This window comes from Cupressus sempervirens, chromosome 5, assembly GCF_028749045.1.
Source record: "Cupressus sempervirens isolate cs-2001-9-10 chromosome 5, ASM2874904v1, whole genome shotgun sequence".
Taxonomy (NCBI): domain Eukaryota; kingdom Viridiplantae; phylum Streptophyta; class Pinopsida; order Cupressales; family Cupressaceae; genus Cupressus; species Cupressus sempervirens.
The window spans coordinates 892,398,616-892,414,740 of record NC_143122.1 but is presented as its reverse complement, the minus strand read 5'-3'; the positions used below and the strand labels follow the sequence as shown (position 1 = coordinate 892,414,740).

The following is a 16,125-nucleotide window of genomic DNA, read 5'->3' as shown; positions in this document are numbered from 1 at the left end:
CCTTACATTCTCTCTAACCCTGACTCTGCTTCAAGTTCTTCCCATCGCAAAGGCCTTGATGAGGATATGATAGTGCCTATAGTTCCATTTCTTTTGGGGCTCTATGTTTCCTTTGAATCATGGATTTTTATTGGGAAAGGAGATGCCTGCTGTACCTTAGTCTTTTATTTTTTGGCTTCCACATTTGACCTTGGAAGCCCTTTGTGGAATCATTGACTTTGGTACTCTCCACCACCTCTGATCCCATGTAATAGTTTGGCCCTCTTTAGAATTTGGCAGATTGTTGAAGTTGTGCATGGCTTGATCCTTGCGAAGCACCTGATTTGGCATTTATTTTTGGCCATGTCCCATTGTTTAGGCATATATTTATGCATGTTCTTATGGAGTTTGGCTTTTTTGTAGTTAGGGCCTGTTTGGTCATGGGCATAGGAATGGAGAATAGGCATGTAATATTGGTAATAGGAATGGCTATTCCAATAATAGGTATTTTTTGGAATGGGTATAAGCACATTTTAGAGGCAAAATGGGAATACATTTTCCTATTCCCTATTCCAAGTGACGAACCAAAAAGAAAATGGAAAACGTATTCCAACTTTTCTAGTCCTATTCCAGCAACCAAACGGGCCCTTAATGCTTGGAGACTGCACCTTTCTTTCAGTCAACACTTGGATATTGCACATATTTGGAGTGTCGTATAGGAGTTTTTTTTTTTGGCTCATGTAGCCTATGTGGCATTTTACTAGCCACATACTCTGGCGATGATTAAGGCAGATTGACATGAAGTATTTTGGGGTTACTTTTTGGAGTTCGCTGAATTTGGGGGGTTACTATTTCTTTTGTGGTAGCTGACGCACTTGACTGTGATTTTTGCATGGTATTTTGGAGATGTGCTCTTTGGTTTGAACACCCATGTATTATATGTATCACATCAGCTCTTGGATCTGTGAGCTATAGCCATTGTATTTTGTGATTCCTATGCTAAGAAGATAGAGTCGCTCCACCATGTACTTTGGTTTTTGAGCATTTGGGTTCTATCGTATTGGGGTTCTTGGTAGTTTCAGTCAATTAAAAAGTATATATATTGTTTGAGGTGGTCTTCCTTGGAGGCGGCTTTTGAAAGAGGTCTGTTATGGTTTAATGCCAGTTGGTAAAGGTCACGGGTTAATGCAAATGTGAATGTGTTGCTGGTCCATCTCCTTTGTTCCATGTCATCAACACTCTGCAGTACTGCTATCTAGCAGCACTATTTCTTTTTGGAATTCTTCGCCTCCTCATTTGGAGCGTCTTTAGTCTTTTATTGGCTCCTTTTCACACAATTTTGCTGCTGCATATGTGATCGATGGAGCGATATTTACACTTTGATGACACTCCTCTCAAAGTTGCAGCGGACTCCTTGCCACCCATGAGAGCTGTGCCTACTAACTGTTCAGAGGGCCTTGTCATTGATTGGCGATGGTTTTGGAGTTCTTGAGTTGTTTCCCTTTGGCGGTTTTTCCTTTGAATGACGTTCTTTTTTGGAGGAAGTGACATCTTTTGTGATTGGAGTATACTGTTTGGGCAGTCAAATTTTTTGTTGATGTTTTAAAAAAAAAATTTGGGCCGCATCTTTTGAGCCTGCGCCCTTTTTTTGGGTGCCTAAAAAGACGATGGTACACCTATTTAGTGTGCTGCATGTTTAACTCATTGGATCCTTCCCGCAAACTTATAAGTTCATGATTTTTTGGTTTGGTGAGAGTTTTCAGTGGTTTAAGACTCTTCTCTATTGGTCTGCGATTGGATTTTGAGTAGGATTATTGTTTTTGGGCTTTTTGCCCATGTGGATTCTCTCAAGACTACTAGCTTCTTATAACCACCTTTGTACTCCCGCCAGCCACTTGTGTTTTGGCCACTAAAATTTTCTTCCGGTGATAGTGAGTATTTTGTCATCCTATCTTATTTCCAACAGTTAGACTTTATTTTTTCAACAAGGGTCATTTTCAAGCATTTTTTTTTTGCCTCAATAGCTATTTGACCAACAAATTTGGACTCGTCACTTGCTGACATCAGCACCACATCGGCATTGCATTATCACTTTCCATCACCTCCTCGGCCTCTGTTTGGACCTACCTTCTCTTCTTTGCGCATATCTAAAGCATATAGACTCTATTTTTTGCAAACAAGACATCGTTGGAAAGCTGTTTCTTAGCCCATCATAGTGGTATAGTTAATTTTTTAGTTTTGATGCTATTTTGATAGGATTTTCTACTATCAAAGTCAAGAGTTTAGTTCTGCACTGTGGGAGTCATATCTTGATTATTCAATCTCTAATTTGGAAATTCTTTATATTGTTGGAAAGCTCTTTTCAAGCTCTATCTAATGATGCTAGTTGTTTCTCTAGATCCTACTCCAAGCACATTCTATTTAGTACTCTGTATTTTAGCATTTTGGTGGATATCTTGGTTGTTTCAAGTCTAAAGATCAATTTTCATTGCTTCAAATGATTTGTCAAGACTTGTATTATCTTTTATATTAGTCTTATTATCTTTTATATTAGTCTTATGTCACTATTGGTCTATTTAGATATCATTTGTATACATTCTTGCAAACTCACTAAGACAAAGTGCCTATCTACATATGCATTTTTGGTTTAGTTGTTTAGTTTTGTTTGCCTTATGATTTGAGTAGTGTCATCTGAAGGCACTCATACAGATTATTGTATTCTTCGGATTCCTTATGTCTTGTGCCTTATTGTACATGCACTACACTAATAAAGTGTCATGGGGGTTGATGTTTTGCCTTTGTTTGCCATCTTCATTTGTCTAGTAAGTGTCCCTTCAGTGACATTAGCCTCATTGAATTTTTTAGATTGATCACCTCAGTACATACATATGTACTCTTTTGTGCATCTTGATTGTGGTTTCTTGACTTGCAATTCTTTTGGCCCACTTTTCTAATTTCTTATCACCTCACCCTTGTCTATATTAGATGGGTTCTTTTTTTTCTTCTTATATTTCCTTGCTTCAATTTATTAGCTCTTTATGTTTTGGTGTTTCATGTCATCTATGTTTTTGAGTTTAATTGTTGCCTTTGTGTGCCTCCTAATTCGATGTAGATTACATTCTTCTCTAGATGGTCAGTTTCTATTTTAGTGGAGGTTCTTCATATCAGTAGTTACTTTTGATAGAGTTTTGCAGCTTCTACATACTTCAGTGGTGTTCTTCATTATCATTTTTGCTTCTACCTTCTGGAAAATTCCCTAGTTTGGACGCCTCTTCAATTCTTCACTAATTTTTTTTAGCATGTTTTCCATCTCATTTTAGAGTAGGGTTTTTCCCATGTGGTTTTTTCTATTTCTCCTCTTTCTAGAGATTTGGTTATACTTGGGTATCTCATTAGGCTTTGTTGTTCAGATCTAGTTCTACTTTCAGTAGTATTTTTTAGGTTTTTAGCTACTCCCTAAGTTTATCTTAAGGGGGGGGTGTTAGAGTAATTAATTATTTCTCAATTAACTCTAGTTTTTTAAGCTAAACTTCAGGAATGTAATAATTAATTTATTTTATTAATTATTATGATGCATCCCAAGTTATAGCTTTTTAAGGTTTTGATCTCCTTTATAAGGATGATCTCCCATTGACAACTTGAGATAATTCCTTTTTTTATTATAGCAATCTACCTTTTTGTTCATCAAGAATGTCTCATTTCTGGATCTGGCAATTCCTGCCTTCATAGCTTTTTCCTTTGTCTTTTTGTGATAGGTGTTTGCATGCAGGTGATTCTTGGGAGCTTTGGGGTTGGTCTTTTATCAATTTCAACACAAATAACTCACCCATCTAAGGAAACTAAAAACACAAACAAATCAAAATGGAGACAATCTAATCATTTATATTGATGAATTTTAGTAACATTTACAAAATAATTCTCATTGAAAATTTATTACTGGTTACAAGAAGATTTATTCATAGTGTTCTACAATTACACCCAAGCAGACATAAAATTGTAGTTACTCTAGTTTTCTTCTAGCACTTTTATCTTATAAATTCAGTCTTATCTACTTTTATCTTAAGTTATTTGGTACTCTACAAGAAAATTCTTAGGGGAGAATTAAAATTTTCCACTAAAGTAAAACATTCTTCTTGAATTTGAACTATTCTTCAAAGCATTTTCTTAAAAATCGTGACTTAAATTATCCATTGACATTCAACTTATTTGTCTCTTAATGCCCTAAAAAATAGCACTCAAAATATAAAAAATTCAAACTTTTCAATCTTGTTTTAATTTACTAACAAATTATTGTTGTATGTTAAGGGTAAGTGAGGGGCAAGCAGGAGAGATGAAAATCACAAAAAATATTTGCATTAGTGGCTATTGACAAGGTAGATGGTTGTAGGACATTCACATAAAAAAATAATTCCAACACCTTGCAAGCCATCGCTCATGCTCAAATTGCATCCAAATTAACAATGCTCATGACTGCAAAACATTCTCTATTTTATGGCTTCGTAGAAATATTTGAAATTTTTTGCTTGTACTTACAATATTTCTGTTTAATTTCATTCGTTTGAGCTAACTTCCTTATGAAATGATATAATATTATTTCAATATACTTTCTTCTTCCACTAAAAATGATATTTTTTAAAAACTATTGATAAAATACTGTTACAAATTACTGTTGTTTCATTATCCTATTCTTCCATAAAATTAACTTTAGAATTCTACTAGCCCAAATACTCTCATATATTATTGTATTTTCTATTATATAATCATCTTTCTAATTGACATTATCATCCTATTCTTTATACTTAACCAGCGTTCTTCTCCAACCTTAGTTGTTCTCATACACCCAAACACTCTCACCCTAGCTCTTTTCTATATCTGAAATTCAGACCTGCCATTCTAAAACCTTTCCTTCTTTTCATGCCTTGTTGGATCCCACCGAAATTGCTTCTAGAATGCATTTCACTTTACTAGAGTCGACCTTATATTAAATAGTTTATAGAATGGATTTCACTTTACTCTATTTGAGCCTATATTATAATCATAGCATAACTTTAATTGTTTCTAGAATGCATCCCATTGCATTTCATACTTGTAAATTTCTAATATGAGACAAATATAAAACATAAATTCCGTGAATGCATCGTTCAACTTAGTATCTTCCAAAGCTTATTTAATAATGATAATATCTGCATCTGAAGGTCATCGTTAACATTGATTGTACTATAAATCATCTTGCCGAGGTTCAGCATCTCATATAGTTTTCCAAAGTTTCAAGTTATTTCTTAGTTTGAGGTGATAAAAATGGAGATGAAGAATGGATCCCATGTTGTAATGTTGTCCTTTCCTATTATGGGCCACATTAACCCCATGATACAGTTTGCCAAAGTCTTATCTGCCAAGGGCTTGTACGTTACTTTTATTATTACTGAATATATGCATGAGAAAATGTTGAAATCGGGATCGATCCAGTCCATGAGTGACATCACATTCGAAACAATTCCAGATGGGCTGCCTCCTGAGCATGGACGAGCCAGCAATCTTGACGAGTTTACTGAGTCCATTGTCACTAATTGTCCCGTCTATTTTGAAAAAGTGATTGATAAGTTGAAGAGCTCGGAAGATGTCCCTCCTTTAAACTGCATTATTTATAATGGGCTCATGAGTTGGGCTCAGAAATCAGCCGAGAGATTGGGAATTTCTGGAGTTTACTTCTGGACTGCAAGTGCCTGTGGCTTCAATATTTACCTGTCAATGCCTCTTCTCATGAAGAAGGGATATATTCCAATCAAAGGTATGCCCGTTTTTTTTGTTTTAAAAATGTCTTTGATGCAGCCTCACTTACTAAATGTTTAAACAGCAAGATTTTCTTGAAAATTCTGTTCCGCGCAGCTTCTGTATTTATTGGTAATTGGATAGCTAGTTAGGTGGGTTTAACTTTAAAATTCTGTATGTTTAGATACATTTATTAAGTGGGTATTGTTAAGATGAATGATCTTTCAGAATGGTTTAATGCTTGACATATCATTTCTCATGACAAAAGAGATCATAGAATTAAAATGAATTTCACTATAAAAATACACCATCCAGATTAGAAAGATCAATAATTTTGTTTTAGAAAGATCAATTATTTTTTTCTCTAATAGATTTATGAATGCCGTGTATGATTTGCAGATGAAAGCTATCTGACAAATGGATACCTGGAAAAAGAAGAGATCAGCTGCATTCCTGCAATGCCAACCATGCACGTGATAGATGTGCCAAGCTTCTACTATGATGGTACAAAGTACGTTTTTGGGTTTTTAGAAAGCCAATGCCAGGCTGCTCTGTTAGCTGATTTTATGGTAATCAATACATTTGAAGAGCTAGAAGGGCCAATCATAGAGACAGTCCAGCCCGAGGTTCCTGTGTACAGCATAGGCCCCCTCTTACTTTATGCCGAAGAGGAAGAGAGTGAAGAAACAAGTTGTGTGAAATGGCTGAATGATCAGACTGCCCATTCTGTTATTTATGTGTGCTTTGGAACAATGGCAGTCATCTCTGAAATGGAGCTTTTGGAGTTCGCATGGGGTTTAGAGGCGAGCAATCAGCCCTTCTTGTGGGCTATTCGTCCAGACCTCATTCATGGATCTTCTGCTGTTCTCCCTCCAGAGTTTATGGAGAAAGTGAAGGGAAGAGGTTTCTTTGTTAGTTGGGCGCCTCAAATACAAGTTCTCTCTCATCCTTCTGTGGGGGGTTTCTTGACACACAATGGATGGAACTCCACATTAGAAAGCATCTGTGCAGGAGTGCCCATGCTTTCATGGCCCTTCTATGCAGAGCAATATATCAATAGGACTTTTGTGTCCCAGGTTTGGAAGATTGGGATTCCACTGAATGCTAATGTGACAAGGGGAGATGTGGAAGAGAAAGTGAGGAGGTTGATGAAAGGGGAGGAAGGGGAAGAAATGAGGAGGAGGGCTGGTGAGTTCAAAGAAGCTTCTATTAACGCAGTCAAGAAAGGAGGATCATCCTACACTAATTTAGAGAAGATTTTAGCAATAATGCAAAGAAAAGACTAGATTTGATTAGTCTTTGTATGCTCTTGTTACATACTATGCACTTTCTCAGTAGAAAATTTCATTGATGTATTTGGCAAAAGTAACATAGAATTCTCCTTGCGTTCGTTTGGTTAGGCTTCTCACTTGTATGTGCTATAAGCAGTAATGCTCTATCTTAAGGTAAAAATCGAAGACGGTAATTTAATTTGTTAGCTTACTTCACACTTCCAAATCCAATAAAGTTTCTTGTCGTCTAAAACACACATGTGAATCCTATAAAAAAAACCACTAAACAACCTGTAAAATATTGTTGCATTTTAGTGGTAAGGAGGCGGGATGAAGATGCAGAGAAACATCTGACTTTTGCATCTTAACCAAATGCAGTCAAGTGTCTTGTTCTGTGCAGTCAACATGTGAACCGAATACAATAAAGTTTCTTGTGCTCTGTAGCCAACATGTGAATCCAATACAATGAAGAGAATATAAACTTGTAAATTCTATACAGGAGACAGGCATGGCCTATGGAATTTAAAAATAAAATAAATGCACATTTTGACACGGTGTGAAGTGACAAGCCAACTTCTTTTTCCAATAATTTTCTGTGTCTAAGAACCATTTCAAATTGTGGGCTATGCGTCAGCCAATTTTCAATCAAATCAAATTGGCAGGGTATAGTGTAATGCCAGGATCAGTATCCCTTACAAATTAGTCCAAGCTTTGACGACTTCAATGCCTTTGTATAAGGCACATTATGTGATTAACAAGATGTCTTAGTGAATGTGATTTCATTATTTCTAAGTATTTATACTGAAATGATTAATGTATTGAAAAAAATTCAATAGATCTAAAAATGTATTGTTTCTTTTGATAGGAATTTAGCTATTCTGCAACTGTAATTTGGAAAATGAAATAAATCAATCTTCTACATGCTTTATATAAGTCTCTCAAACTTCTACAAAATCTTCAATCTGAAATTTCTTTTATAAAAACCAATATCCTCAAATTTCCTTTGTGAAAAACAATAGACTGGTTATCATGACTTCGAAAGAAGATTGTATTTGAAGGTGAATCTTAATAATACTGTTTGACAAGGAAAGAACAATTTAGTAATGAATACTGATTTGATATTATAGAAATCTTTTACTAATTTAAAAATATTTTAATAAATATTATTGAATTAAGATGTAATTTACAATTTTACTATACAAATGTACAGTAATGAATATCTAATTGTAAATTGATCAAAGAGTTCTTATAAATAGTTAATTTATACAAGTAAATTTATAATAATGATATAAGTCTAATATTATAAAAAAATTAAAAAATTAAAAAATATATATATATATATATATATATTTTATCCACCTTTCTCTTTCTGTATCTCTTCATCTTTTCTCCTCTCTATATCTCTAATTTTATTATTTCCTCTATCTACATAACTCTCTCCATTGCAATTGATACAATTATGTAGTGCTACGTAACCGTTGATATAATATGTTTATAACTTCATATGTATTTAAGACAGCTGTTGAAATATGTTATTGTAATCAGCCTTCGAGAATCTGAAAATCCAAACGAGACGCCGTCTGATTCGTCTCTATATAAAATCTGTATATTGAAGTCATGCTTTCTTAAACGATTTTTTACTTATCAAACAAACAAAACAAATTTCATACACACGAATGAATAGTTTGATTTGAGTGCAGACAAAGGGGAATATATATTCTTTTGTTGCAGATAGAGATTGAATAGATGAATAGAATAGAATGTTGATCCATCGATCTCGTCGTCTGCTCATTGGTTTTCATTATTACGCCGAGAGTAATCGTTCTCGAGGCACCTATTTTTATTTAATCCCAAAGTTATTTTAATCGAAGTTGGAATTAATGAAAATAAAAATAGGCGCCTCGAGAACGATTACTCTCGGCGTAATATATATAGAGGTATATATAAGCTAGTGGCAGTCGCGGCGCAATAGGAAAAATATTTACTTTTTATTTTTTATTTTGATAAGGTTACTATAAAATTGTTAATTAATTTTTAATTAGAGTTGTATGAAGTTACTATAAAATTATGCTTCAAAATGTTTTTAAAAATTTAATATAAGGAGTTTAATATAGATTAAAAATATATTTTTTATTTTTGGGATATTGTAATGTAAAATGTTATAGTCATACATAGATATATGGTTAGGGACAAAGTTACCATTATAGTTAATGTTAACCTTAGGGATAGAATTAGGGTTAGGGTTAGCATTAGAGTTAGGGTTGGAGTTAGGGTTAGGGTTTGAGCTATGGTTAAGGTTAGGGATAGATTTATGGTTATGGTTATTGTTAGAGTTATGGTTATGGTTTAGATTAGAGTTATGTTTATGACTAAGGTTAGGGTTAATGTTATGGTCATGGTTAAGGTTAGGGTTAGAGTTATGGTTATGGTTATGACTAGGGTTAGTGTTAGGGTTATAGTAAGGCTAACGCTAGGGTTAGGGTTAAGGTTTGAGTCAAGGTTAAGGTTAGAGTTTAAAGGGTTAGGGTTTGAGTTAGGATCAAAATTAAGGTTAGGGTTAAGGTTAGAGTCCAATTATGGTAGAGTCAAAGGAAAGTTAGAGTTATGCTCATGGTTAAGGCTAGGGTTAGACTTATGCTTATAGTTAGGGTTAGGGATAGGGTTAGAATCCAATTATGGTAGAGTTAGAATTAGCGTTAGAGTTAGGGGTAGAGTTATGCTTATGGTTAATGTTAGGTTTAGAGTAATGCTCATGGCTAAGGTTAGGGTTAGAGTCATCATTATGGTTATGGTTAGGGTTATAGTGGGGATAGGGTTAGGGTTAGGGTTTGAGTCAAATATATCTTTTAATTTAATATAAGGAATTTAATTTAGATAAATTTTTTTTTTTTTGGGATATTGTAATGTAAAATGTTATAGTCATACGTAGATATATGGTTAGGGACAAAGTTAACATTACAGTTAATGTTAACCTTAGGGATAGAAGTAGGGTTAGGGTTAGCATTAGGGTTAGGGTTGGAGTTAGGGTTAGGGTTTGAGCTATGGTTAATGTCAAGGATAGAATTATGGTTATGGTTATCATTAGAGTTATGGTTAAGGTTCAGATTAGAGTTATGTTTATGGTTAAGGTTAGGGTTAGAGTTATGGTCATGTTTAAGGTTAGGGTTAGAGTTATGGTTATGGTTATGATTAGGGTTAGGGTTATAGTAAGGCTAGGGTTAGGGTTAAGGTTTGAATCAAGGTTAAGGTTAGAGTTAGGGTTAGGGTTAGGGTTAGTGTCCAATTATGGTAGAGTCAGATCTAGAGTTAGAGTTATGCTCATGGTTAAGGCTAGGGTTAGAGTTATGCTTATAGTTAGGGTTTGGGATAGGATTAGAGTCCAATTATGGTAGAGTTAGAATTAGGGTTAGAGTTAGGTGTAGAGTTATGTTTATGGTTAAGGTTAGGGTTAGAGTAATGCTCATGGTTAAGGTTAGGGTTACGGTTAAGGTTTGAGTCAAATATTATTTTAAATTTAATATAAGGAGTTTAATTTAGATAAAAATATATTTTTTATTTTTGGGATATTGTAATGTAAAATGTTATAGTCATACGTAGATATATGGTTAGGGACAAAGTTAGGGTAAGGGTTTGAGCTAGGGTTAAGGTTAGGGTTAGGGTTAGATTCTAATTATGGTAGAGTTAGATTTATGGTTAGAGATAGGGGTAGGGTTAAGGTTAGTGTTAGGATTAGAATTAGGGTTAAGATTAGGATTAGAGTTAGGGTTAGGATTAGGGTTATATATAGGGTTAGGGTTAGGGTAAGGTTTTGGGTTAGGGTTAGGGCTAGGGTCAGGTTTAGGGTTAGAGTATGAGTTAGGGTTAGAGTTTGAGTTAGGGTTAGGGTTATAGTTTGAGTTAGGGGTAGATAGAGCATTATAATTTGGGTTAGGATTAGGGTTAGGTTTAGGGTTTGAGTTTGAGTTATGGTTAGAGTTAGGGTTAGAGCTAGAGCTAGAGTTAGAGTTAGGGTTAGAATTAGGGTTAGGTTTAGGGTTTGAGTTACCAACAGAGTTAATTTTACAGTAGGGTTAATGTTAGAGTTAGGGTTAGGGTTAGAGGTTTGAGTCAAGGTTAGGGTTAGAGTTAGGGTTAGGGTTAAAATTAAAATCCAATTATGGTAGAGTTAGATTTACAGTTAGAGTTATGGGTAGGGGTAGGGTTACACTTACAGTTAGGGTTAGAGTTAGATTTAGGGTTAGCGTTAGGGTTAGGGTTAGGTTTATATTTAGAGTTAGGGTTATATATAGAGAGAGTTATATCAATGTTAAGGTTAGGGTAAGGGGATTGAGTCAGGGTTAAGGTTAGAGTTAGGGTTAGGGTTAGGGTTTCAGTCAGGATTAAAGTTAGGGTTAGGGTTAGAGTCTAATTATGGTAGAGTTAGATTTACAGAAAGAGTTAGATTTAGGGTTAGAGTTAGGGGTAGGGTTAGGGTTAGGGTTAGGGTTAGAGATAGGGGTAGATAAAGGGTTAGGCTTAGGCTTAGGGTTAGGGTTAGGGTCAAGGTTAGGGTTAGGTTTAGGGTTAGAATATGAGTTAGGGTTAGAGTTAGAGTTATAGTTAGGGCTATAGTTTGAGTTAGGGGTAGACAGAGTATTAGAATCCTAGCTACGATTAGGGTTAGGTTTTGGGTTATGGTTATGGTTACGGTTAAGGTTAGAGTTAGGTTTAGGGTTACAGTTATATTTAGGGTTAAAGTCCAATTATGGTAGAGTTAGATTCAAGGTTATAGTTAGTGGTAGGGATAGGGTTACAATTATAGTTAGGGTTATGGTTAGGGTTAGAGTTAGAGGAAGGGTTATATTTAGAAGTTTTCTTATGGTCACATTTATAGTTAGGAGGGGAGTAAGGGTTGGGATTTTAGATTATATTTATTATTATATAAGGTGCCCTATATAATAATATGTATATTCCCACGCTCATGGATAAGGTTAGGGAAAGAAGTAGGACCATGGTTATTAGTGTTACATTTAGAATTTCATTTAGGAGGGCATTGTGTGCTATTTTTTCCCCCTATTCAACCCATCACTAATGTTTGATCTGAGAGACCTTAAATGGGATAGGTTCTTTGCAGAGGGTTAACATTGCTAAAGTTGGCGGCTAACATTTTGTGTTGGCTCGATTTCTTCAGTGACCATGCTGGATCATTTTTTCTTGGTCAAGTTGATTCATGTTGCGAGATTCGATAACTCTTATTTCTTCACGAGCTATCTTCCCATATTCCCAAAAGTGCAAGATGTTGCCATGCATTCCCATTCTAACGTTTCTTTATACGCTAGTGTCTTTGAAACACACTAAAGCCTAGAATTGCACAAGATGCTACCATGCATCTCCATTCTGATGCATCGTCATGCTACATTGTTTCTTCAATTCTCTGAAGCCCAAAATTCCATCATGCTACCACGCATTGCCTTTCCAACATTTCCTCACTCCACAATGCTTTCATGAGTCTTTGAGACCCAAAATTGTGCCACATGGAGGGGGTTAACACCTTTTGTGCTATCTGCTTCGTTTGTTGGGAGGAATCTCTTCACTACATCTTAGTCATCCATTGGAAATAAAGCCAATCTTGATCGACGAATGTGACTTAATCCTTCATTGGGAGGAGTTTCCTCGTTGCATCTCAGTCATCCTTTTTGAGGGGAGAATCTACATCGACGGTTGCGACTTAATCCTTCATTGGTAAGGATTCATGATGCATCTATGCCATCTATTTCGAGAGGAAGACCTTCATCGATGACCATCATTCATTTTTGGGGAAACCAAATTCCCCCTTGGGATCAACCTTGCATTTTTTGTGGGAGGTAAAGACATCATGTTATCTCTTTTCATAGTTTTTTGCCAGCAACATGAATGTCTTTCCTCTTCTTTCCATGAGTCTCCATTCTAGCGCCTCCTTACGCTGCATTGTTTCTGCAATGCTCTAAAGCCCAAAATTGTGTCATGCTACTACATGTCACCTTTCTAACATTTCCTCACTCTGTAGTGCTTTCGCGAGGCTCCAAGACCCAGAATTGTGCCATGTAGCAGGGGTCCCCACCTTTCGTGCTATGGTTACAATTTAGATTTTAGGGTTATGGTTAGAATCAAGGTCAATTCTAGAGTTTATAGAATATTTAGAGTTAAGATTAGGGATTAAATATACATGAGGGTTAGCATTGGGTTGTATGATAATTACAGTTAGGATTATAGTTAGATATATCATTTAGATTAGGTTTTAGTCAGGGTTTAATTAGACTTAAGATTAGGGTGAGGATCAAGGTGAAGTCTATATTAGGGTTCATATCATGGTAGGATTGAAACTAATGTTAGGGTTAACATTGAAATTATGATTAGGGGTAAGGTGAAGATTTATATTTGGTCATGATTGTGGTTTGTGCTAGGATTAGGGTCTAAGCTATGATTAATTTTATGATTGTACCTTTAGGGTTAGGGTTTTGTTTAAGTTTATGATTATGGTTACAACTATGGTTTATGGTTCAAGTTTAAAGTTGGGAATGTGATTAGGATCAGGGATAAGTAAATTTTTTAAGAGTTCGGTTATAGGTTTACACCATGGTTAGGACCTTGTGACTGGATTTAGAATTTAATATCATGGTTATCCCTATAGTTAGGTTTAGGATTTTGATCAATATTTTGGAGTTTGTTTTTACATTATGGTTAAGGGTTAGATTTTAGGGTTAGGACTATAACCAATATTAGTGTGTAGGTTTTTGGTTTAGATTATGGTTTGGGCTGAGATTTTCGTTATGATTAGAGTTTAGAATATCAATAGGGATATGTTTTAGTGCTATAATTATAGTTTAATGTTGGATTATAGTTAGATTGTACATCATTGTTGGGGCTAGGGCTAAGGTTGGGGTTGTTGTTAGGGTTAACTAAGGATGACAATTAGGATGGTTTATCTTTTCAAGTAGAAAAAAAAAACTCATATTGATTCAAAAACAAAGAAATTATACTTCGAAAATATTTTTCTATGTCATAATAGATTCATTTATTTTAATTATTGTATTAGTTAATTAGTTGTTTGATGTTTCAAAGTAAACATGGCTTATTTTATTTAAATTTAAATAATATTATTGTTTTGAATTGAATTTAGCTTAATTGTTAATGATCATATTTATATTTCTAATATTAACTACAATTTGATCAAAGACCAAATATATTTTTGGTATTTTTGTAAACGAACTTGCTTAACACTTCCCTATTTCAAAGTTAATAAAATATCATTTCTATTGTCTTAGATTTGAGAGTAAGTATATTAAATAAGTAATAATAAATGAACATTATGATTAATATATTTCTAAAATAAAAATATATTACTTAAAAACTTGTTTACTTTAAATGAATAAAGTACTCATTTACTTGTAAATTTTAAAAATAGAAATTAATCTACATATATATATAAAATATTTATTCTTTTTCCTATTTGCATACAAATTAATTAAAATCTAAACTTTAAACTACATAAATATTTTTTAAATATATATCCATCAATAATTAGTTTAGAATAAAGTAAAATCTAAAAATTAGACACATATAGAATCTTTTTAATTTCTAGATACATGTTTTTCTAATTTATTTCTACAAACATGCAACCGATATTTCTATTATCCATTTTTTTCCATTCTAAAAAAATCTAGATGTAAATAGATTTTTTTTAGATGCATGCAATCTTTCTAATTTTTTCTACAAACATATATTAACATTTCTATTTTATATTTTGTTTTTACATTATGGTTATTTCAATCAAAATATCTAGATGTAAATAGAATTCTTTTCAAAAAATCTAGATGTATATAGAATTCTTTTAATTTTTTACATACATAAAATCTTTCTAATTTTTTTCTACATACATAAAAGAATAATTTCTATTTTCCCCATTTTATCTAAGGAACCGAGTAATGTCACCAGTTCCTTGCTCAATGACCTTTGAGCCTCCCTTACCAATAGCTCCGAACCCTGCATACCAAAAACAATTATTTCCATGAATGTGAGAACGATTACTCTTGGCGTAATATATAGACATCTCTTCACATTCTACGAAATTCCATGAATAGTTTTAGGAAACTGGAGATTGGCCATTAGGCTGATAATTTGCATTCCAATGCACCCATTAAATACACAATACACTGTTTGTTGTGGAGGAGAGCCAACAAAATTGAAATTAATTAAAATTGAAATCTAAATCAAAGTAGAATATTATAATTAATTTTGAATTTCAATTTACATCTACATCTAAATCTAAATGAAAATGTAAATAAAAAATAGAAATCTCACCTACAAAAATGTTACTCCAAAACTTCAATTTACTCCTATTCAAAAACTCCAATCTAATCTTCCAATAACCTCCACCTCTTCCTTCCTGCAAAAACATAAAATGAAACTGAAATGAGGAGCCTTGGTTTTATAACTTCTGAGAGGCTCCTCATATCCCCCAACAGACGTCTCTTCACATTCCACAAATTTGATTCAAATTCCCCCACTCCCCGCAAAAAAAAAGCATGAATGTGCATGCAAAATTATATTTAACAAAAAAAAAATCATATTGAAATGATTTCGCCCCTATTTTTTCGGGCCCTATTTTTTCCGGGTCCTACTTTTTCGGGCCCTACTTTTTTGGGCCTATTATTTCGGCTTCCATTTGGCTTCCTATTATTTCGGCCAGCTATTATTTCGGGAATTCTTTTTTAATATTTAATTTGGAAGTTTGTAACTACTCCCAAATCTTTTTTATTGACAAGGAATCTTGGCATATTCCCGTGCTGCCATTGTATAGAACGCCTCTCCGCGTAATTAAGTATTCCCCTTTCTAAATTCTATAATATTGAAAGAATGAATATTATTTATATTGTATTTAAAATTATATAAGTTTATATATAAATAATATTAACAATATTTTAATTATATTTTAAATTTATATTCTAATTACAAATATTATTAATATTCCAATTTTAAAGAATATTTTAATTATAAATATTATAAATATTGACCTATTCAGATAGGTGCCTATTTGGGTCAGATTACTGGGGCTTCCTCTCAAATATTAGAATGAGAAGGTGTTTAG

The 16,125-nt window shown here is 33.8% G+C and overlaps 1 protein-coding gene across 1 annotated transcript; it reads left to right on the top strand.

Annotated features, from left to right (window-relative positions):
- The first annotated feature begins 5,167 nt into the window (after positions 1-5,167).
- LOC149558794 (7-deoxyloganetin glucosyltransferase-like) lies at positions 5,168-7,147 on the top strand. Its single transcript, XM_089832855.1, has 2 exons — positions 5,168-5,767; positions 6,148-7,147. The coding sequence occupies exons 1-2, from the start codon at positions 5,278-5,280 to the stop codon at positions 7,032-7,034; spliced, it is 1,377 nt and encodes a 458-aa protein (XP_089688981.1). The 5' UTR covers positions 5,168-5,277; the 3' UTR covers positions 7,035-7,147.
- The last annotated feature ends 8,978 nt before the right edge of the window (positions 7,148-16,125 follow it).

Coding starts and splice junctions, on each gene's coding strand:
- LOC149558794 (XM_089832855.1), top strand. CDS start 5,278: ATGGAGATGAAGAATGGATCCCATGTTGTAATGTTGTCCTTTCCTATT. Junction 5,768..6,147: donor GGGATATATTCCAATCAAAG/GTATGCCCGTTT, acceptor TATGATTTGCAG/ATGAAAGCTATCTGACAAAT.